The sequence below is a fragment of the Schistocerca serialis genome, chromosome 4 (genome assembly GCF_023864345.2).
Source record: "Schistocerca serialis cubense isolate TAMUIC-IGC-003099 chromosome 4, iqSchSeri2.2, whole genome shotgun sequence".
NCBI lineage: Eukaryota > Metazoa > Arthropoda > Insecta > Orthoptera > Acrididae > Schistocerca > Schistocerca serialis.
Genome location: NC_064641.1, coordinates 54,348,573 through 54,372,002, shown reverse-complemented (window position 1 = coordinate 54,372,002; position 23,430 = coordinate 54,348,573). Strand labels below are relative to the sequence as shown.

At 38.2% G+C, this 23,430-nt stretch overlaps 1 protein-coding gene and 1 non-coding gene across 2 annotated transcripts in view; both read left to right on the top strand.

Annotated features, from left to right (window-relative positions):
• Positions 1-23,430, top strand: part of LOC126474226 (SH3 and multiple ankyrin repeat domains protein 3) — a 147,900-nt gene that overhangs the window by 42,326 nt on the left and 82,144 nt on the right. Inside the window, exons 4-7 of the mRNA XM_050101691.1 lie at positions 10,321-10,446; positions 14,935-15,115; positions 20,782-21,101; positions 21,181-21,442. Coding sequence (XP_049957648.1) covers positions 10,321-10,446; positions 14,935-15,115; positions 20,782-21,101; positions 21,181-21,442 — 889 coding nt within the window. The remainder of the gene's footprint in view (positions 1-10,320; positions 10,447-14,934; positions 15,116-20,781; positions 21,102-21,180; positions 21,443-23,430) is intronic.
• On the top strand, positions 11,780-11,854 carry Trnas-uga (transfer RNA serine (anticodon UGA)). Its single transcript has one exon. It is a non-coding gene; the product is annotated as a tRNA-Ser (tRNA).

Here is a 23,430-nt window from a genome sequence, read left to right as displayed (position 1 = left end):
CAGCGCTACAGTATATACAGGGTGGTCCATTGATCGTGACCGGGCCAAAAAACTCACGAAATAAGCGTCAAACGAAAAAACTACAAAGAATGAAACTCGTCTAGCTTGAAGGGGGAAACCAGATGGCGCTATGGTTGCCCTGCTAGATAGCGCTGCCATAGGTCAAACGGATATCTACTGCGTTTTTTTAAATAGGAACCCCCATTTTTTTATTACATATTCGTGTAGTACGTAAAGAAATATGAATGTTTTAGTTGGACCACTTTTTTCGCTTTGTGATAGATGGCGCTGTAATAGTCACAAACGTGGTATCACGTAACATTCCACAAGTGCAGACGGTATTTGCTTAGTGATACATTACCCGTCTTAAAATGGACCGTTTACCAATTGCGGAAAAGGTCGATATCGTGTTGATGTATGGCTATTGTAATCAAAATCCCTAACGGGCGTGTGCTATGTATGCTGCTCGGTATCCTGGACATCAGCCAAGTGTCCGGACCGTTCGCCGGATAGTTACGTTATTTAAGGAAACAGGAAGTGTTCAGCCACATGTGAGACGTCAACCACGATCTGCAACAAATGATGTTGCCTAAGTAGGTGTTTTAGCAGCTGTAGCGGCTAATCCGCACATCAGTAGCAGGCAAATTGCGCGAGAATCGGGAATCTCAAAAACGTCGGTGTTGAGAATGCTACATCAACATCGATTGCACCCGTACCATATTTCTATGGACCAGGAATTGCATGGCGACGACTTTGGACATTGTGTACAGTTCTGCCACTGGGCACAAGAGAAATTGCGGGACGATGACAGATTTTTTGCACGCGTTCTATTTAGCGACGAAGCGTCATTCACCAACAGCGGTAACGTAAACCGGCATAATATGCACTATTGGGCAACGGAAAATCCACGATGGCTGCGACAAGTGGAACATCAGCGACCTTGGCGGGTTAATGTATGGTGCGGCATTATGGGAGGAAGGATAATTGGCCCCATTTTATCGATGGCAATCTAAATGGTGCTATGTATGCTGATTTCCAACGTAATGTACTACCGATGTTACTACAAGATGTTTCACTACATGTCAGAATGGCGATGTACTTCCAACATGATGGATGTCCGGCACATAGCTCGCGTGCGGTTGAAGCGGTATTGAATAGCATATTTCATGACAGGTGGATTGGCCGTCGAAACACCATACCATGGCCCGCACGTTCACCGGATCTGACGTCCCCGGATTTCTTTCTGTGGGTAGAGTTGAAGGATATTTGCTATCGTGATCCACCGACAACCCCTGACAACATGCGTCAGTGCATGTTTTTTCGTTTGACGATTATTTCGTGAGATATTTGGCCCATATTTTACCCCATGCGTGTGAATGAAAAGTCAATACGGCAAGCACAACAAAGCAGGCTGTTTATGAGGTCCTATACGGTATAAAAATTATGTTTTAGAGGTGTAACACTGTGGCTAACAAAACGATGCCTTAGCTTTGGTCAAACTCATCCGCGCTAGATTAACAACTAACCACCTAAAACATAAGCGAGGCCTACTTCCAGTGGTCGTACAACACCAGATGCCTGTGAAGTACAGCCGATGACCAACGGCAGAACATACGTTTGTGTACGCAAGGGTTCAACTTGGATGAACACAGTACAACTGCTTATAACACAGCGACTCCCGTAATATTGTTACTAAGCAAGGGAAAGTTTATTCTTGAATACATTTTGCTTACACAGCAGATAGTACCAAATAAAACTCGGGAGAAGCGAAAGTGCTGGCCGGAGGGGTCAAGCAAATTACATATCCCTTCCGTCGTTTTTGCTTTTCTTCCGCCACCATAAGCGTCTCGCTCAAGTTCCCACTGGGCAGAAACTGAAAGCCCAGTCAAATAGTACGACTGTTCCAGCACCCGCTCGCGGAACTTTCAGACCCCAGCTCGCGCGAAGTAGCACCCAGGAACTCCATTGTCGGACGTGAGCGAGATCTGTAGACGGGAGCTGTGGAAACCAATTGCAGGTTACCGATAAACGTCTGCTCGGTAGTAGTCTTTTGTTTATGGTGCTACTTGGACGAAATGGCGTTGTTGAAAGGATTGTGTGACAACAGCGTTGGTTTAGAGACGGGGACCGACGGAAGGCTTCGAAATCAGAAGAGGGGTAGCAGCACGGCTTAATTTCGGCCGGAACGACATTTCGGCAGCTCCCCGAGTATTTTATCTGAACTCATTAGAACAAGTCGGCACCCGTGATGTAAAATACTACACATTTATTAACTTGTAAGCACGCTCTTGGGGTAAAACGTACTCCGCTGTAGTTTTCATACGTTGGTAGCATCGTTGGATAAAATGTACAATTGTGATTTTCCATATGCCTTTCAACCAACTTTACCTCCTCGCAACAACGCGTGAGTTCCCCAGTTTCACACATTGTCTGAGTAGATGTGTGTCTTCTCGTGCCTGTGTGAAAAACACCCTGCGTTGTGATAACGCAGCCACCTTAGCCACTGAACTGTGGGAATACATTACAGATTCGAAAATGATGAAGACATGTCATCCTATGTAGATCATTGTGCAAACGAATAAGAGATAAATAATTAGTCCGAGAGCGAAAATAACATTTCTGAGAGTAATTTTAATTCAGATATTGAGTAGGAGACAGACAGTGCTGAGTCAGAAAATATGGTTGCAATATCTCAAGCAAGCTATGAAAAGAATGGATGGCATTCTGTGGAAAAAGAAAAAAAAACTCTGTACCGCCAAGAGACACTTGCCCTCACTTATCAAATCTGCTGTGAGGTCCATCACTGGAATAGGATAACCAAGACAGAAGAAAACTAGATCCTCTTCTGGGAGCAGAAAACCAAAACCACGGCAAGAGTTGCTGTAAGTTAATATGTAATGGACATTAATTCTCAGCCTGGGAAGAATGTATTGACGATTATTCTGATTAGATAAAAAAAGACAAACTCTTCCAGAATACACTGTCTTTGTGAGATTTATATCATTATGAGAAGTGTGTTTACATAATAGAAAATCATGAAATACGTCTTTAAAATACTCTAATGTTGTGATGTATACACGTACATTCTAATTTCCTGATTAGTTCCATGAAAATATTTTTTCTTCAACTGAAAAAAAAAAAAAAAAAAAAAAAAAAAAAAGAACAACCCTCAGCAATGTAGTAGCATGGCGACGTCTCGTGTTATGTGTATCAATGAGAAATAAGTAACTTAGAGAGTGTTTGAAGATAAGCATCTTTATAATGTTCTTCCCGCGAAATCTTGTTTCTTCTGTGTCGTAATTTGTGCCATAGCTGCTTACAAACTACGTGCACGCCGCACGCATGGTTTAAAAGTGGTATCCTTTCGAGCCGATACGTAAACATCCTTCCCCTCATATGCGTCCGCAAGAAGGGGCAGTTGCGCCTCCCTCTGGAATGGAGTACAGAGCTCTTATTCATTACAGAATTCTCATACACTTCTAAAAGTGATTTTAAATGATTTCTCAAAACCTTTCGTTTAGCCATTTGTCGGGCTACCTTCAAAGTCGGCCTACCTTCAAAGAACGCTGGTGTATTGCGGATCAAACGGTGCCGTGGCAACTTTCTTTATGGCCTCCTTCGAACTATTGTTGTCAAGTGACCTACGAGACGTACCCTAGCTTAGTGGAATCAAATTCCCCGTCGCAGCTAAACACAGAGCTTCGTGGAGCATTGTTTGGTTACACAAACACCACTTGCTGTACCGTATACAGTCCGCTTTGCGTTAATGATCACTTTCACAGCAGCTTTGATGTCTTCATCACGAAGAGCACCCAAGAGTACGTTTCGCCAGTTTTTCTAAAAAAATATATAGTTTTTAATAACATATTGACTTTCGGAGCGTGCTCATACAGACATCTCAACACTGGAAATGTTATACTGCAGTTTGTTTTGACAATTCAGAGTATGCATTAGTTTAAGTCGTACCCCGCTACGAAGTTAAATAGTCGTAACTAAAGACAGATTCCGACATAAAACACGACCGGATAATTCTCCAACAGTCTTTTCTTTTTTGTAAAAACTACGTTCTCGATTTGGGTTGGGGAACGAGGGCAGTATAAGTACCTACCAGTATTATAAGTTGTGTTTCATGGGATTTCTCAAATCACAATACTGATTACGTTTAATATGCAATTTTCTACGCTTTTCATACATATGGACGTGTACCGAATGGGTACCAGTATTTCTCTTACCTAAACTAGTCACAAGAATATCCTGTGACATATGTACTAGATAATTTATAGCTCGGTAAAGCTAAGTGCTTCCTGAGCTAAATCTGCCCAGAACTATTATAATATTCGATAATTTCTTATCTAAAGCAACGTTATGTTACGATTTTTTTCTGTGAGTGTCAAAATACCTATAAATCTATCATGATATGATTGAGAAACATATAGAGTTTTTTTTTCTGCTCTTGCTTTGCCTGCTACTACATGCACAATTTACCGATCCTTCAGCACTCTAGCAAAAGTAAAACTGTTGGTATTCCACAATGAATAAAAAACATTATGTGGGTTGCACATGCTAAGTGTTCACAAAAAAAAGTGATTGAAAAATCTGATTTTACTAACTTAAATATTAATAAATTTGGGCAACACTCTCGGCGATTGTTACTCACCTTCAAATAAGATGTTACATTTTGTGTAGTTTCGTATCACATGTGGTTCTTCAAGGTAATGAAAAGAAATGACAACGAAATAGTTACTAATTAAACATAACTCAGTGTCTCATGTAACACCTTGTTTTGTTTTTTCCTAACTCTTCGGGAAGTCGGAATTGGACGTGATCTCGACGGGCCAGGAATATCTTCATTGTAATTCATCGTTAAATGTTTTATTACCTAATACTTGACACATTTCTCCTAGCAGCTACAATGTAACCGTCTGAAGGTTGCGTCTGGCAGCACTTGAAAACATAACGCAGTGTCACGAAGACACAACTTGTGCCGATATTTATCGAGCAGAACTGCTTACGCTTCAGCGACAGATACGACAGCACCTGTTGTTTACATTAAATGTTGTTGTGGTTTTAGTGTTGTGATTATAAGAACTTATGTTTTAAAAAACTTGCATTTCAAAACAGTATTTTGTAAAAAAAATTGATTTCCCGTTGTAACATTTATCACAAGTTTTCAAAATCGAAAGTCTTTGGCAGGGGCCTGTCTCGCCAAGCTCTCGTAGGCCTACGGTCCTGTCCCTATCCGCCACAATAAATAGTGCATGCCTGATAGCAGAACATCGCCAGTTACGAAAATAAAAGCAGTATCTCAGAGTTGTCATTGATGCGAAATCTCAGTGATGTTCACTGTAGAAATATAGAGGAGAAAGTGCTGATATTTGCCATTAAGGCAGGATAGGCAGTGCCGTGTTCCCCGTTGACCAAATCGTAAACCTACCAGGGATCATGCGGAGTGAAGTAGAAATGGCTGAAATCTCGGCCGTTTACACGAATTGGGGGCCTGGAACGAAACCTGTAATCAAGGTACACCGTAAGGGATTATATTGATATATAGCACTTGGGTGATTGAGGTGGATGTAATGTTTGCGGCGACAGGCGCAGTTTGGAATGTGATTAACGACCACCAGGGCAGAAATACAGGACCCGCTCCGCCTACTCCGCTAGTGCCCTACCATTTTCGTCAAATTCTAATGACCGTGATCATCTCCATAACGTAGTGACTTCTGCATACAGTTTACATTGCGAGGCTGCTCAACAGCGATACTTTCAGCAACCAAGTACGCCTTTTGTCTGTTCTGTCATAACACCACGTGGCCTGATGCTGACTGGTCTTTAAATCTGTATTCAAGAAATATGTTGCATTTACTTCCCTGATAAGCACAAGGCGAAGGTTCCGGATTCGCTTTTCAATCGCCAATTCATTTTCGTTTTATTACGTCAGATTTACCCAACTTCCTCAAACACAAGGCCATTTTTTTTATCCGCTTCACCAGACTGTTGTTAACAACTGTTAAACTTGACTGCCATTTTGATCTTTCTGATATTTGAAACGCAGACGTTTACTAATCGATTAATAATTCCTTCCTCAAATAGAGTTACAACCTTAGCAATATCACTGTTAGACTGTATGACAACATTGGCATTGTCACTGTTGGACTCTGTGATCCCATAGTTCTCATTGCTAGATGTTTTAGCTGGTTCAATGGACTCTATATCTTATGTGCCACAACTCACTTTCTCATTGACAGTCGCAAACACAGACTTGTGAGTTAGATGTTACAGTGCTGTAACATTCGAAGTCAGTTAAAAATGGAGGCAGACTGTGCCCCCCTCCCAAATATAAATCCAGTGTCTTAGTCTTTCAACGTCTCACTCTTGGAACAAGAATGCATTTTTACAGTTTGCCAAATTTACCACAGCCTCTCCTTTGTAACCTGCAAGTCTTGTTTCCTTCACATTTATTTCCTCCACAATTCATCAGCTTACCGTAGATGCTAGCACTTTCTCTGGTATAAATTTATCTTTCAACTTTTGCAACGCCTTGTCTTTGTCTACTATATCATTATTTAAGACAGTTGTCCATCAGCAGTCAGTTTTTTCTAGCCCACATTTCATTACATTGAGTAAAAATTTCACAGGCGTAACGTTGCCTTCTCTTGATGATATAACCCAAAATGTGTTATATCATCAATTCATGGAGAATGTTTGTAGTTTCGAACATTTTAGTGGCATTTACAATCTCAGTTACTGAACCCACCATTCAAACTCGTTTACATTTTGCCACAGTTTCATAGGTCACTGAAGATGAATCCAGAGATGGTTCCTAAAATGAGACCACAGCCAACTTCTTGTTCCATCATTGTTCTTTCTCAGTTCACGCTTCATTGCTAATAATCTTAAAATCAAACGAAATGTTAAGCTCTAACAAACTGTCCTCTTTTTTACAAAGTTATTAGAGCACAAAATGGAACTGAACCTTACCAACAAACCCAGAGATGATGTGAGTATAAGAATCTCCACAAAAATGTGTCTGGGTTGCTTCTCAGACTTGAAGGTGTTGATCTTAGATCAAATGCAACAGGTGTTTTCCCAGTTAAAGTTATTTACAATTTTTTAAGTATATGCGTAGATCACAATATAATACTAGCTGAAGGATGCCAATTGTGGTTGGATCTGGATAATATGATGGGATGTGCTGAGCTCTCTAGAACAAAGAGAGGTAATGTAGTGCTAGACCAGCCCTCATATGTGTCTGATCTTGCACTATATAAGATACTTAAGTTTTGCTTGAATGAAGGAAAACTACATGAAACAAAGTTCAGGAATGACAGTGGCAAGTCTGAAGAACTTTTTTTCCCCGTCATATCAGTTGACGCATGCTATTATTGCAATTGAATAGGAATGTGATATCACTGACACTAAACAGTATTGATGTAATTATTTCAGCATCTCCATGAAAACATTCTACACTGAAGCATTAAAGAAACTGGTATAGGCATGCATATTCAAATACAGAGATATGTAAACACGCAGAATATGGCACTGCAGTCGGCAGTTCCTATATAAGACAACAACTGTCTGCCACAGTAGTTAGATTGGTAACTGCTGCTACAGTGGCAGGTTATCAAGACTTAAGTGAGTTTGAACGTGGTGTTATAGTCGGCACACGAGTGATGGGACACAGCATCCCCAAGGTAGTGAAGAAGTGGGGATTTTCCTCTACGACCATTTCATGAGTACCATGAATATCAGGAATCTGGTAAAACATCAAATCTCTGAGATCGCTGCGACCGGAAAAAGATCCTGTAAGAGCGGGACCAGCGGCAACTGAAAAGAATCACTTGATGTGACAGAAGTGCAACCCTTCTACAAATTGCAGCAGATTTCAATGCTGGACCAACAAGTGTCAGCATGTGAACCATTCAACGAAAAACGTCATTGGTATGGGCGTTCAGAGCCAAAGGCCCACCGGTGTACCCTTGATGACTGCACGACACAAAGCTTTATGCCTCGCCTGGGCCCGTCAACGCTGACATTCGACTGTTGGTGACTGGAAATATGTTGCCTGTTTGGACAAGTCTCATTTCAAGTTGTATCGAGTGGATGGACGTTTATGGGTAAGGAGACAACCCCATGAATCCTTGGACCCTGTATGTCAGCAGGAGACTGTTCTAGCTTGTGGAGGCTCTTTCATGGTGTGGGGCGTGTGCAGTTGGAGTGGTATGGGACCTCTGGTATTTTCTAGATACAACTCTGACACATACATAAGCATCCTGTTTGATTACCTGCATCCATTCGTGTCCATTGTGCATTCTGATGGACTTGGACAATTCCAACAGAACAATGCGACATCCCATACATCCAGAATAGCTACAGGGTGACTTGAGGAACACTCTTCTGAGTTTAAACACTTCCACTGGCCACCAAACTCCCCAGGCATGAACATTATTGAGCATATCTGGGATGCCTTGCAATGTGCTGTTCAGAAGAGATCTCCACCCCATCGTACTCTTATGGATGCATGGACAGCCCTGCAGGATTCAAGCTGTCACTATTTCAGACATTAGTGTAGTCTAAGCTACATCATGTTGCAGCACTTCTGCATGTTCACAGGGACCCTACATGATATTGGGCGGGTGTATCAGTTTCTTTGGCTTTCAGTGTATTTTAAACAAAATAAACCTTGTGCAGCACACTAGGCGAGTTCATAATACATTTATTTTGTAGGAATAAGCAGATGATGCTTTCGTAGGAATACATCCACAACAATTTCAGGACAAAGGACAAAATAAATAAATTCTGGGAGAATAAAGCCTGGGGGAAGGTCACTGACTAAGGTACAGTAGGCAACAGCAGCTGTTTCCTCATACATTTTGCTTATTTACTTTGTAGTCCTCCCTACGATCAATGTCACTATAAACCTTGGCATTCTTTCTGAGACTGGCCCTTTTCCGCATCTCACATTCACTAAATGTGATAATTTGGAAACTATTAAATTTTACAATGTTTCATTCTTTGCTGATTAAGAAACAGATGTTCCTAAAAGCTTGAGATTATAACATCATTAAAAAACGACCTGCAGAATCTCACATTTTATAATTTTCTATTAATGTACTTTGAACTATTAGCTGAGGCACAAAACACATCGTAACACATTGATTATCATAACAGTAATATGCGGGAAGCAAACTTCTCTACACTTGTTAATGACAAATGACAGCATTAAAATTCTCACTGGTTGCAAAATTTTTATCACCAAGCAATTTATTTTCTAAATTTGAAATCAACAACAACAGCTGTCAGGTTAAGAAGACTCTGACAAGCATTGTCACCTCTGTTCCTGGTGTGCAAACTTTTTTAAACATTTTTTAATTGGTGTAACAAGTAACTTGAAAAGCTTAGTGCAGAAGTGCCTTTCAAAATTTAATCCATTCTCAGTTGAAAGTTTATTCCATACCATAAACTGATAGGAAACAAATAAAATTGTACCTGTCATCAAGTATGATCACACTCTGTTCTTGCATGAGGGTTAATTTCGAAAAGAAAGTAAACTTCTTAAATAGCTAAAATAAAGCTGCACGGGATTCATAGGCCATAATATGCTCCACGCTTTGATGTTGCATCATGATCTACTAGGTTAAAAATGCCATGTGATGTCTCCAAAGCAGTAATTACTTTTCAGTCGCATGTTTCTTGAAAACGGAAATAATATGTTGCCTCTAAAAGCTTACTTTAGAAGTCTGGCCTAGTACTGAACACTTTTCCTTCATTGTTTCTTGGGGACTGAAGTTAAACTGCAATGACAAGTGACTACGCACTTTTCACATTGGGTCACTGAACTAGATGACACATAATTTCATAAATGTTATGATATGTCAGAATTCTGATATTTTGAATCAAAAGTTTCCCCAAAAGTTATACACACAAATATCATGAGGTTTTTTTTAATGGCCATTGCTTGCTTAATATCTGTAACACCAAACAGTTTTTGGAGTCTTTACAGCATGTGCATGTCCAAATATATTTCATAGAAAAGATTTTAATGTAGTTTTATGCGTAAGTGTGCAGTTGTTAAAGGTAGTTGACAAAAGTTGTAGTTAAGGACAATCATTAAGGTTGTTCACAATATTTATAGGTAGCTGGAGGAACAAACTGAAAAACATCCATACTGTTTTCTGTAAAGCTGTAAAGTAATTTACTATGAAGTGATGCAAAAGTTTGAGATGAGCTAGGCAGCTTATGAAAGTGTTCTATCCTTCAAATGTTACAATAGCATATCACTCTAGAACTTTTCTCTAATAGAATGAATGTTTCACATTACAGGAACTCAAAGAGAGCTTTAATTATGGTCTCTTCTGTCCTCCTGTGAATGGGAAGGCAGGCAAATTTCTTGACGAGGAGCGGCGTCTTGCTGATTACCCTTTCAATGGACCTGTTGGCTACCTGGAGGTCTGTAGCTACTTCTTTATACCTTTCTTTTCTCATTATTTGAATCACTCAAGTTTAATTGCATAATACAGTGGCTGTCTACACTAAACCCGTGTGATGCTGAAAATAAGAAAACAACTGTACAGATTCAGGATGACATACACACCTAATTGCAAAAATGACAAAGCAGCAATAATTCAAGAAATAAAGCAAAAGAACACTGTATTAATTGAAAGCTTGGCTTATATACACACATATTCCACAGATCACTATTGAAGATTTAGAAAGCTGTCAAGTGTATGTAGAATTATAAAACGATTGGGAACTATATAATTTCATAGGTAAATACAAAAATAGTGTTATGATGTATAAATAAATAAATAAAAACTCAAACTGCCATGACTTCACTTGTACAATACACCATGTAACAAAGTCTCAAGAATTCAAAACATTAATTATACAGATGTGATAGTTAGCTAGAAAATCTGTATCACAGACAGGAATATTCTGTCACTGTAAAGAGTCTGGAAGAGGTGTGATTGAAAAATTTATTAGACAGGACATCATACGTTCCCTGTAGCTATGCTGCCTTTGGATGGAAAATGTGGACCTGATACACTGTTGAATGACTATAAAAAAATCTCTGAAGCATGCTATGCAACCCAGTCACTAAATTTAGTCAATACTAGCATGACATCCATTGCATCTTACGTACAGCGATAAAGTAATAAGAGTGATACTGTTTTCTGATATCTGCAGCACCAGCAATGAAATGCGGCATTGACAAAAAAAATTTTTTCCTTACTTTGTATTCACTGATGATAGTTATTTGTGCTGTTGGTTACAACTAACACCTTCATCTTCAGGTGCCTTGATAAAATGGATCAATAAATCAAAATCAACAAATTTGAGCTGTCTCATAGAAATCCGGGGTAGATATTCCACTTATGATTGTATCAGTGTTACATGAAAGTTGACACAACTATGGAATTGATGAGCGACCCACAGCATCAAGCATACAGAGGTCACAAACTAAAATGTTCCCAATATTGGGGGGAAAAATCTGATATGTTGGAACTGACCTTTGTATTGATGATTACATATCAGCAGTTGAATAGAACACGGGGAGTTATCTCCCTGGAGAGCAACTGTGTTATAGAAGTAGATAGCAGGCCAGTATCACAATTTTTCATTCTGGAAACATCCCTAGGATGTGGCTAAGCCATGTCTCCGCAATATCCTTTCTATCAGGAGTGCTAGTTCTGCAAGGTTTGCAGGAGAGCTTCTGTAAAGTTTGGAAGGTAGGAGGCGAGGTACTGGCAGAAGTAAAGCTGTGAGAATGGGGCATGAGTCGTGCTTGGATAGCTCAGTTGGTAGAGCACTTGCCCGTGAAAGGCAAAGGACCCGAGTTCGAGTCTCGGTCTGGCACACAGTTTCATCCTAATAATGTGTTTGGAATCAACAGCAGTAAGTGTTTGATTTGGGTAACAGAAACAGAAGAAATATTGAATTTAATTGATGAAAGGAGAAAATATAAAAATGCATTAAATGAAGCAGGCAAAAAGGAATACAAACGTCTCAAAAATGAGATCGACAGGAAGTGCAAAATGGCTAAGCAGGCATGGCTAGAGGACAAATGTAAGGATGTAGAGGCTTATCTCACTAGGGGTAAGATAGATACAGCCTACAGGAAAATTAAAGAGACCTTTGGAGAAAAGAGAGCCACTTCTATGAATATCAAGAGCTCAGATGGAAACCCAGTTCTAAGCAAAGAGGGGAAAGCAGAAAGGTGGAAGGAGTATATAAAGGGTCTATACAAGGGCGATGTACTTGTCGACAATATTATGGAAATGGAAGAGGATGTAGATGAAGATGAAATGGGAGATACGATACTGCGTGAAGAGTTTGACAGAGCACTGAAAGACCTGAGTCAAAACAAGGCCCCAGGAGTAGACAACATTCCATTAGAACTACTGACGGCCTTGGGAGAGCCAGTCCTGACAAAACTCTACCATCTGGTGAGCAAGATGTATGAGAGAGGCGAAATACCCTCAGACTTCAAGAAGAATATAGTAATTCCAATCCCAAAGAAAGCAGGTGTTGACAGATATGAAAATTACTGAACTATCAGTTTAATAAGTCACAGCTGCAAAATACTAACACGAATTATTTACAGACGAATGGAAAAACTGGTAGAAGCGGACCTCGGGGAAGATCAGTTTGGATTCCGTAGAAATGTTGGAACACGTGAGGCAATACTGACCTTATGACTTATCTCAGAAGAAAGATTAAGGAAAGGCAAACCTACGTTTCTAGCATTTGTAGACTTAGAGAAAGCTTTTGATAATGTTGACTGGAATACTCTATTTAAAATTCTAAAGGTGGCAGGGGTAAAATACAGGGGGCGAAAGGGTATTTACAATCTGTACAGAAACCAGTTATAAGAGTCGAGGGACATGAAAGGGAAGCAGTGGTTGGGAAGGGAGTGAGACAGGGTTGTAGCCTCTCCCCGATGTTATTCAATCTGTATATTGAGCAAGCAGTGAAGGAAACAAAAGAAAAATTTGGAGTAGGTATTAAAATCCATGGAGAAGAAATAAAAACTTTGAGGTTCGCCGATGACATTGTAATTCTGTCGGAGACAGCAAAGGACTTGGAAGAGCAGTTGAACGGAATGGACAGTGTCTTGAAAGGAGGATATAAGATGAACATCAACAAAAGCAAAACGAGGATAATGGAATGTAGTCGAATTAAGTCGGGTGATGCTGAGGGAATTAGATTAGGAAATGAGACACTTAAAGTAGTAAAGGAGTTTTGCTATTTGGGGAGCAAAATAACTGATGATGGCCAAAGTAGAGAGAATATAAAATGTAGACTGGCAATGGCAAGGAAAACGTTTCTGAAGAAGAGAAATTTGTTAACATTGAGTATAGATTTAAGTGTCAGGAAGTCGTTTCTGAAAGTATTTGTATGGAGTGTAGCCATGTATGGAAGTGAAACATAGACAATAAATAGTTTGGACAAGAAGAGAATAGAAGCTTTCGAAATGTGGTGCTACAGAAGAATGTTGAAGATTATGTGGGTAGATCACGTAACTAATGAGGAGGTATTGAATAGGATTGGGGAGAAGAGAAGTTTGTGGCACAACTTGACTAGAAGAAGGGATTGGTTGGTAGAACATGTCCTGAGGCATCAAGGGATCACCAATTTAGCATTGGAGGGCAGCGTGGAGGGTAAAAATCGTAGAGGGAGACCAAGAGATGAATACACTAAGCAGATTCAGAAGGATGTAGGTTGCAGTAGGTACTGGGAGGTGAAGGAGCTTGCACAGGATAGATTAGCATGGAGAGCTGCATCAAACCAGTCTCAGGACTGTAGACCACAACAACAACAAGTGTTTGATTAACATCTAGCATCTTAATTTGCTTTATGGAAAAGCAATTGATGGTGGAGTATTTCATACCGTGTCCAGAGCCTAAGATCACACTATTTTCAGTTGCAGAGAACAGCTTTCGTTTGGTTGAATGCAGAAATTAACATGTATTGTGAAATGAAATGTTTGGAATCATGTAAATTATGTGCATCTGCTAAGCAGCAAAGCCTTGAAATTCTATAAATAATGATGAAGGTACAAGTCTCAAGACAGCTACTGTTTTGCTTCATATAGTGGACTGGTACATCATATTAGTCATCCATCTCTCTCCTACACTCTCCAGTCTGAATAATTCTTTTGCTCTGTAATGGAGGGTACAGTGTAAGGATTCTTTATTACACATGATAGTTGTCGGCTGGACTAGAACTCAAATTCAGAACTATGCCTTTCACAAGCAATTATTTGAGTCAGTCAGAACAGTGACTGCTAGAGATGAAGGACTAGTTTGAATCCCACACTGTTTTCTATTCTCACAACACTGTAACCTATCAGAAAAGAAATATGGCCTCATAGAGCAATGTTTCTCAGCCGCCATGTCATGACATGACATTTTTATGTCTTCCAATCTTCTGCAGATAAAATATCTAGAACATAAAAAAATTGTTCCTATTCAAGAGTCTATGTAATAAATTTGTAAAATGTGTGTATCATAGTTGTTCCATAATGAGAAATGTATTATATGTACTTTGTGTTTACTGCTTTGCATATAAGGAAAAAATCAAATGTAGGGAAGTCACGAAAGTTTGAAATGTGCTGTCCCAAAGGACCAAAAGGTTGAGAAACGTGGTCCTAGAGTGATGGTCAACAATTATACACCCCTACAGCTTGCTATGTCTCGTAACTGCAGGTTAATGTTTCAGTTTTTCTTATAAAATGTTGCTACTATTGAAGCGTCAATTCTTCTCTGTCTCCTCTCCCTCCCAAGAACATATTTATGTAATTAAGTCAGTATTCATTGAACTTGAACTAGGCTTATATATTTTTAAAGAAGAGTGAACTGAATGTAATCAATTTTCAGGATACTGCTTTCAGTGTCTTTGTTGTAACCATTAATAAAGAATTTTCGTTATTTGCAGCTCAAGTACAAGAGACGTGTGTACAAAATGTTGAACCTGGATGAGAAGCAGTTAAAAGCTTTACATACTCGAGCTAATCTACGCCGTTTGTTAGACTATGTTGCAAATGGCCAAGTTGAAAAAATCACTAAGATGTGCTCCAAAGGACTTGATCCCAACTTTCACTGCCCGGAAACTGGAGGTATGTTCATTGAACTGGCTAAAATCAGAGAATACAGTACTGTTTATTAAGCTCCGTTTTATATAATAATCTAAATTTATAATTTTTATTGAAGATAAACAAAAACAGGGGTTATTAATACCATTTGTGTCCAATATTGTAACCATATTAAGTTAGCATTTGTATGAAAACATACCTGGAGAATAATACTGATCGCTAAAGAACCATGTCTTAGTAGATTCATGTTACGTACTATATTCCTCATCCTAAAACACTCACGTATTTTCCTAGCTCATTATATATAAATCACTACATTCATGCGAAAGCCATTAGGTGTACCCTTGTAACATTATAGCAAACATTTAGTAATTTCTGTACCTTAGAACAATTTTTAGTAATATTGTTAATTGCAAGCCATGAAAATGTGTTACAGTTAATTTGGGAATGCACACTTAACCCTGTGTATTCACAGATATTGTAAAATAAGGAATACAGTTTTGCTTTGTCAGTGATATTATATTATAGTCCAAGTTGCTATGTTATATACAGGCACTTCGGCAGGTATAACTAAGTTTTGTTTCATGAATTTAATAGTGTCAGTGACACCTGAGAGCAGGAAGGTTTAAATTCATTGTCATCGCTACTCTGTCTGAAGCAACTGTTTCACCCTCGAAGTCTATCTTCTGCAGATATTTTAGCCCAGCAGCATATGCAACACTGAATTTTATGTTTGCCATTTAAAAAGAAAGAAAGAAAAAGAATGTTTGTGTCTTTTCCAAGTGCTTGCATTTGAAATTTCCATGATGTAGGTTTGGATTCTTTTTCTAGCGGCCTTTTAATCATTAATGGCATTCTGGCGGATGAACTAAGTTTTACAGACTAAATGGTGTTGCATATAACTATTTCATGTTTTATTTAACAGCAGAATATAGGAAGTACTAGTAAATAATTCAATTAATGGATTTAGAATAGAGCTTTATGATTGAAGGAATCAGAGAAGTTCCATAGGATTTGATTTTGAATCAATTAATGCACAGAAAGAAGGACAATTCCTTTCTGCAGCTGATTCAGATATTATAATAAATTCTAATAGTGGAAAATGCAGGATGTAATGTAACAATGTTATGAAAAGGAAAGTTGCTACTCACCATATAGATGATTTTCATAATATTGTTATAATAAATTCTGTTAGACACATAACATCAGAGGAAATAGTATTAACATAGTTTTCTGTGTTATGAATCAGTATAGAATATTCTATATTTTTGGATGTGTGGTACATAAAGATGAGAATTTAAATATTTGGTGGTGACTAAATGAATTTGATAATGTATTTTGCTTATTGCATAGTCCATATCAGTTCAGGCTGGCTAGGAAAAAATCTTACTTTCATAGTCTTGGATGTTATTGAATTTAGCATGTGTCAAAATGAAGGACTAAGTAAGGAACATGTATTTTTTTGTTTTCTCCAAAAAAAATTTCTGCTCTGAGATACAGCCCTCCAAAGGTGGCACTGCACATACAATTTTGAAGTTGAGAATTTTGGAAAAAATGCTGTATCTCTGGAACAGTTCTAGATATTTTGTTGCTTTTTTTGTTTGAAAGATAATTGCTTTATGATTACAAAGAAATCCTCCATTTGGACTTATCTATTAAAGTTCATTTACTATAGCGTTCTGAACATTTTTATAATTTATAGAAAAAAATGTTTTTCAGAAATGCCAATCCAGAAAAGTTAGATTTTTTCTGTTGATTAGTACCATATAGTCCTACATTACCTGAAAAGGAGAGCTTCCACTTTTAGGTTGAACAGGTTTTATAAACAATTGAAAGTTTTGCCATATTTAAAACCTGTTTTATTACCACATTATCACGTAACTATCTAATAAAAATCAAAACCTAGCCTTATCTAACATAATTTTAGTTTTGAAAGATGAGTAAAAGACTCATGTTTCAAGCACTGTAAATGGTTCCAAAATGTACGTGAAAGGTCCAGAGACCTAAAGGTTTCGATTTATACAACTTATGTGCTCTCTGTTTTGTACTGAAATTAGCCAGTCGTGCCTTGGAGCACTTACAGTCTTCAAAAACTAATGAGCAGTAAGTGAGCACTGATGACGTTGTTACTGTCCTTCAGCTGGGAACCTATATCCAGCAGCTGTCCATGTGATAGCATAAAGTTCCCTACAATTTCATTTAACTCATAACTAGCGTCTATAATCTCTGCAATCTGTTATTCGCAGTCATACATACACACCACAAATATCCCCCCTCTCAGGTTGTGAATCTGAATACTATCCTGTCGTTTCTGAGGCGTTGGCCGAACGAACAAAATTTCTTCTTTCTTGCCCTTTAAAGTGCATGCAATATGAGTTCACCTATCACTTTGAATCCAAAAATGTGTCTTCTGAGTTCATTTCACAGGAGTAGTTTGTTTGGACCATTCTTCTTTTTTCTGCTCACAGAATTCTTTGATTTCCTCTTTGGACAAAAGAATGAGGGCTGTGGCTGTGTAAGATTTCACGACTTTTGTAAAATCCTCAGCATTTTGAATTGCAGCTGTATTTGGTCTGGAAAGATTATGTTTTGTAGCACGGTACTCCAGCAGGCCTCCTACACCATCACAAGGTCCCTTGCCATGACTAGTACCACTGTGTACCCAGTCAGTCGGCCAAGTGACTAACTCAATTCAGACAGCTGGCAACGATTTTTAAAATAACTAGGGGCACCTTCAGAAATAATGATGGTCTTCTCTGACGCTGTTTGCAGTTGATGAATTTTGCGCGTAGCTAGCAAAGCGTGTGCTGAGTCGTGTCCTGTGTCATCACTTATAACTGCAACACCTGTGGTCTTGATTTGAAAATATGTCACCCCTGTAAGAATTGAAACCTGGTCATTACTCCAATGATATACATGTACTTATTGTGGGAGAATTACAGACCAGTTCTCAGCAAAATCACAGCGAATCACTAAACAAGTTCTTTAGCCTGTACACACCCTTCCACTTCTGCAGTGTGGTGTTGTTGTAATTTCTTCAGATGCTAGTGTGTTACCAAGTTCATCAATGAAACTGTCAAAGGCAACAGTTTTTTTAATTAGTTTATTTTCCTGCCATGTCGCTTAAGTAATTTCTGCAGAGTTACGTGGTACGTCTTCCAGACCAAGTGTCTGTAAAGACAGTCCTCCCGTTCCAGGGCAGTGACCCCATTCTTGAAACAAACAAGTCTCTCGCTTTCCGTCACAGACTACTAATGACTTCACATGCCCAACCGAGGTGTCGTATGTCACATGCTGCGTTAAGTTATTTAAAGTTACTACACAAAGTTCAAAATTCACGCAGTACACACATAAACAGATATCTCTAGGTGGGTGTGGAACTACCCACTTAGGTCATAGTGCATAAAATTTTGATCTTCCAATAAGTGAAGTTGTATAGTTGCTCTTATAAATTGCAAAAGTTTATTTTATACTGCAAGTCATGTACCTCTTCACTTTCACAACTTCTTGACCTTTAACTGTTTTAGTTATAGTGTCTTTTTTGTAGGCCCTCTGCCGAGAACAGTCCCATTTATCTTCCAGGTAAAATGACTGTACTATTTGAACGTGAGCTGCTTCTGCAGGATGACCAAAATAGGTATCTGGTCTTCCAAAGACTCCTTTTACAGACCTCACATTTCTTGATTTGTCTACCATGTACTTTGAGACTGATGGAATGTGGTTCACAATTGTTTTCTTTGAAAATGTCTCTGGAATAACATTTACACTTGCACCTTTTTACTGTAGGATGCTCAATATTCAACAGCTGAATTGATATTTGTGAAAAATTCCTGGTAAGAGGTGCAACATTGCTTTGGTTCATTTTCTTCTGAAGGAATTTCTACTTTGAAGGGTGTGATCAGTTTTGATGTTGTGTAATCATCCATAACTTCAGTAATTTCTCTGCACTTTCTTGATGCATAGAGCTTATGACTTGACTTCACTGACCACAGTTTCTTAACAGGACTAACACCTACCTCTGTAGTTGACTGATTCGGGGTATTTAATTCTTCCTCTATTGATGCAAACTCTGCATCATCTGCACCATGGGAGGCTTCACCTTGTTCAGATACTATCGTTGTTGTTATTTTGTCAAAAATTTAGAACACAAAAAGTAATCACTGGAAACATTTTCACTTTGAAACAGAGTCTTCAAATGAGAACACTTATTCCCAACATGGACAAAGTCTCTCCTGTGGCCCCAGTCAGAAGACATTTGAAACAGTCCTTTTCACAAAACACACTGCAACAGTGTCAACTGGCAAATTCCTCACAAAAACACAGAACTCACTGGATGGCCTTGGATTTCTTAGAAGCCTGAAGAGGAAACAAATTAGCACTGAACAACTACAATACAGAAACCTGCAATGAACAACCATGACAAAGAAACTGATAAGAAACTACAACAAAGTGTAAGAAATATCTGCAACAACGAAAGTGAAAAGAAATAATTACAACAAAGTAAGTGATAAGAAATAACTGCAACAAAGACAATAGAAATAAATATTGTAACAAAGAAATTAGTAAGAAACAACTTCAGTGAAGACATACAGTTCCCTTGAAAACTAAAAAAAAAAATATTTTTTTGAAATAAAACCTTCCCAACTTAAAAGCGAAGCTCTCCTGTACTAATCAACAGAAAAAAAATCTAACTTTTCTGGATTGCCATTTTTGAAAAAAATTTTTCTGTAAATTGTGAAAAAAATTCAAAAAGCGACAGTAAAAGAATTTTGACAGGTATGTCCAAATGGAGGATACCATTGTAATCAATAAAATAATCTTTCAAATAAAAAACATCTAGAAATGTTACAGAGATATGGCATTTTAAAAAATTTTCTGAAATTCACATCTTCAGAATGGTGTTCGCAGTGTCATCTTTGGAGGCCTGTATCTCTGTATTTTAGGTATAGTACTTGTTTAAGGAGTAATACATTTTGCCTGCAGCTTCACAGGTCATAAATTATAACATTAAATTTGGTATATGGAATTTGCCTTACAAATAAACTTATGACTACAGTACTACAGAAGTGTGCTGCTAGATTTGGTACCAGTAGGTTTTATCATCAAGCGAGTATTACAGACAAGCCTCATGAACTCAAATGAGAATCCCTGTAGGAAAGTATGTTCTTTTCCCCACCTATTGAGAAAATTTAGGGAACCGGCATTTGGAGATTACTGTTGAGTGAGTGTACTGTCACCGACATACATTTTGTGTAAGGACCACAAAGATGAGATAAGAGAAATTAGGGCTCATATGGCGGCATAGAGACCATCATTTTTCCCTCGCTCCTTTTTTTTTTTTTTTTTTTTTCCAAGTAGAGCAGGAAAGAAAATGACTTATAGTGATACAGGGTGCTCTTTGCCATGCATCATACAATGATTTATGTAGAATGTGTGTAGATGCAGATTTGTTGCACTGACATATGCTAAAATTAATTTAAATACATGAAATGAGGGCTAGGGGCTTTGTAGACTCTGGATATATTAATACAGTGGCTCTTCGATTATGATAATCGGCCAGACACATTCAGAAATTACTATAGAACATATGAAATCCATTTCCATAAAAGCTTCAAAACAGAGTGTCAAACTTTTGACTTCAGCCATTGCTTGTACTATCCACTTGCTAAAATTGGGGACACTTCTTACAGAGACACCTCTGACTTTGGCAACTGGGATCAAGAAGCCAGCAAAGGTTCTGATAGCACTTGTTAATGGAGGTGCCCTGCTAGATTACCGTACTCGAGATGGTTCAACAGCCATGCACCGTGCTGTGGAACGCAACAGTCTAGAAGCAGTAACCACACTGTTGGAACTCGGGGCAAGCCCCAACTACCGTGACGCCAAGGGCCTGACACCATTATACTTGGCGGTTACATGCCGCACAGATCCCCTGCTCTGTGAGGGTCTTCTTCATGATCGAGCCATCATTGGAGCACAGGATCTGCAGGGGTGGCAGGAAGTCCATCAGGTAACTTGTCTATTAATCTAGTGACTAAAAGAGTGTTTTAAGCTGGAATTTTCTTACAAATTATTTTATATAAATACAGGCCTGTAGAAATGGACTGGTACAACACCTCGAGCATTTACTTTTCTACGGGGCAGACATGAACGCTCGGAACGCCTCCGGCAACACACCATTGCACGTTTGTGCAGTTAACAGTCAAGAGTCATGTGCAAGGCTTCTTTTATTTCGTGGCTGTGATAGAGATGCACTGAATTACGCAAACCAGACGCCGTACCAGGTTGCTGTCATTGCGGGCAACTTGGAGCTTGCTGAAGTAATTCAAAATCACCGTCCAGAGAATGTTGGTAAGTTTGAGTAATTTGCATTGTAGAAACTATCCTTCAACTGGTAGGCATTTCCATGTAGTAAGAATGTGCACATTGAAAGCTGAGTGTGCTATTCTGTACAGAACACAAAAAATAAAAATCAATTTTGATTCCTCATGTTATTATTTTCATTAATTATTTTTAAATTTCTTTTTACATGTAACTGGCAGCATGAACTCAGTTAAAAACTTTGAAAAGGATGTTATGCATTATTTCCAGAACAATTTAGGATCAAGTTGTCAATTCTGAGAACGTTACAAAATTATTCATCTGTTCCAAACACCTCAAGATGATGTTAGTGCCTTGAGACAAATTGTCATCTACTTAAAGGGCACCTTTCAGCATACAGTTTCTGTAAGAGCATTTGAAATTGTATTTGAATAAATATGGTTAAAGTGGTGCTTTAATCTTGGTCAGTCACACATGAAATGATTCAGATATTTGCGTAAGCTCCTGTCAAGATAGTAATATAGGTTCCTAAAAATACTTTGCATAAAACCATGAAACAAACCTGAAAGTTATGTAAAACACTAGAGTGCTGTGCTACACAGGCTCCTATTAGAGGTGGTGTTCTATTTATGTTTCTCTGGCTAGCGAATTAATTCATCCAGGAGTAGACCTATTTTAATGTGTAAAACAAACAATAGTAAAGCCAGAAATGTTACACACACTAACTGCTGTTACAGATAAAAGTAATTTAAGTGTGAAACAATAATAAAACCCAGAGCAGATAAGGGGCTGAACCTCTCATTGACTGCTTAAAAATGGTTGAAACTGCAAACACAGTTTTGTCAGCATAGTAATTACAAAATGATTTCAGAATATCAACCCATGGAGAATTCAGGACTGAGTTACAGATAGGCACAACAAAAATACTGCAAACAAATGAGCTTTTGACCAAAAGGCCTTCTTTGAAAGTAGACAACACACACATTCATGCAAGCAGTCTTTTTGTTGTGCCTGTCTGTGACTCAACATCTCCACAATATGGTGAGTAGCAATCTATCCTTTTCATAATATTTTCATTATTTCGGAATATCATTTATTTGTGTAGCATAATTTTGATGGAGTTCTGTGCCAAATTTGTGTGACTTATATCTGGGTACCCAACTGAGTCAATAGCTGATGTCTAGAAACAGCAGCATTATTTCATGAACAAAGGCAGAATGAATTTCAGAAGTAAAGCATTGGCATGTTGTTACTGTAGGTTTCTCTTTCATGTTTCCATATCCTTTTTCCTCATTATTGTTTTCTTCTTCATTAACTTTTTTTTTTTGCAGTCTCTTGTAGACTTTACCAATTACCTGTAATAAACATGTTTGTGGACCAGGTTATTATTAACAGACAAAGCTTGTAAGTTGATGGATGGGAAAACAAACAACAACACAAACGTTGCACACTCTTCCCCTCCCACCCCTCTCACACTCACAAAAAATTCCGTTTCTTTTAGAAATATTCTTAAAAACTAATGTTTATTTTAAATAGTTGTGCTTTCTTGTAAAATGGCTGTTTCAGCATCAAAAATCTTATCTTTGAAAATATTGTAAGGCAAGGACTGAGCAGACATTGCAAGTTTAATAAAGTTTTAAGCTTGTTATTTTATATACATACAGGGCTATGGAACCTGAATTAGTATCTCAAGGACTCTACTGTTGTACTCAGACTGAAATAATTTGGTTCAGATAACTGATAATGGTAGACCTGCACTTGACTTGTTCAAATTATTCTCACATATAATGAGAGTGATGCTCCTTATCCAATTCCATTACTTCCCTTGTGTTCTTGAGATCTTTTTCACTTTCAGTTTGTATTGTTCTTAGTACAACATTTGTGAAATTTAATACAAAAATTTGATGAAAAGTTCTGGAAATTAAAGACTTTGTTTCTGCCAATACACTGTGTCCTAACATTTTTCTAGTGAGTAGTGTACCCCCAAAATTCTGGAAGGACTGCAAAATACCAATTAA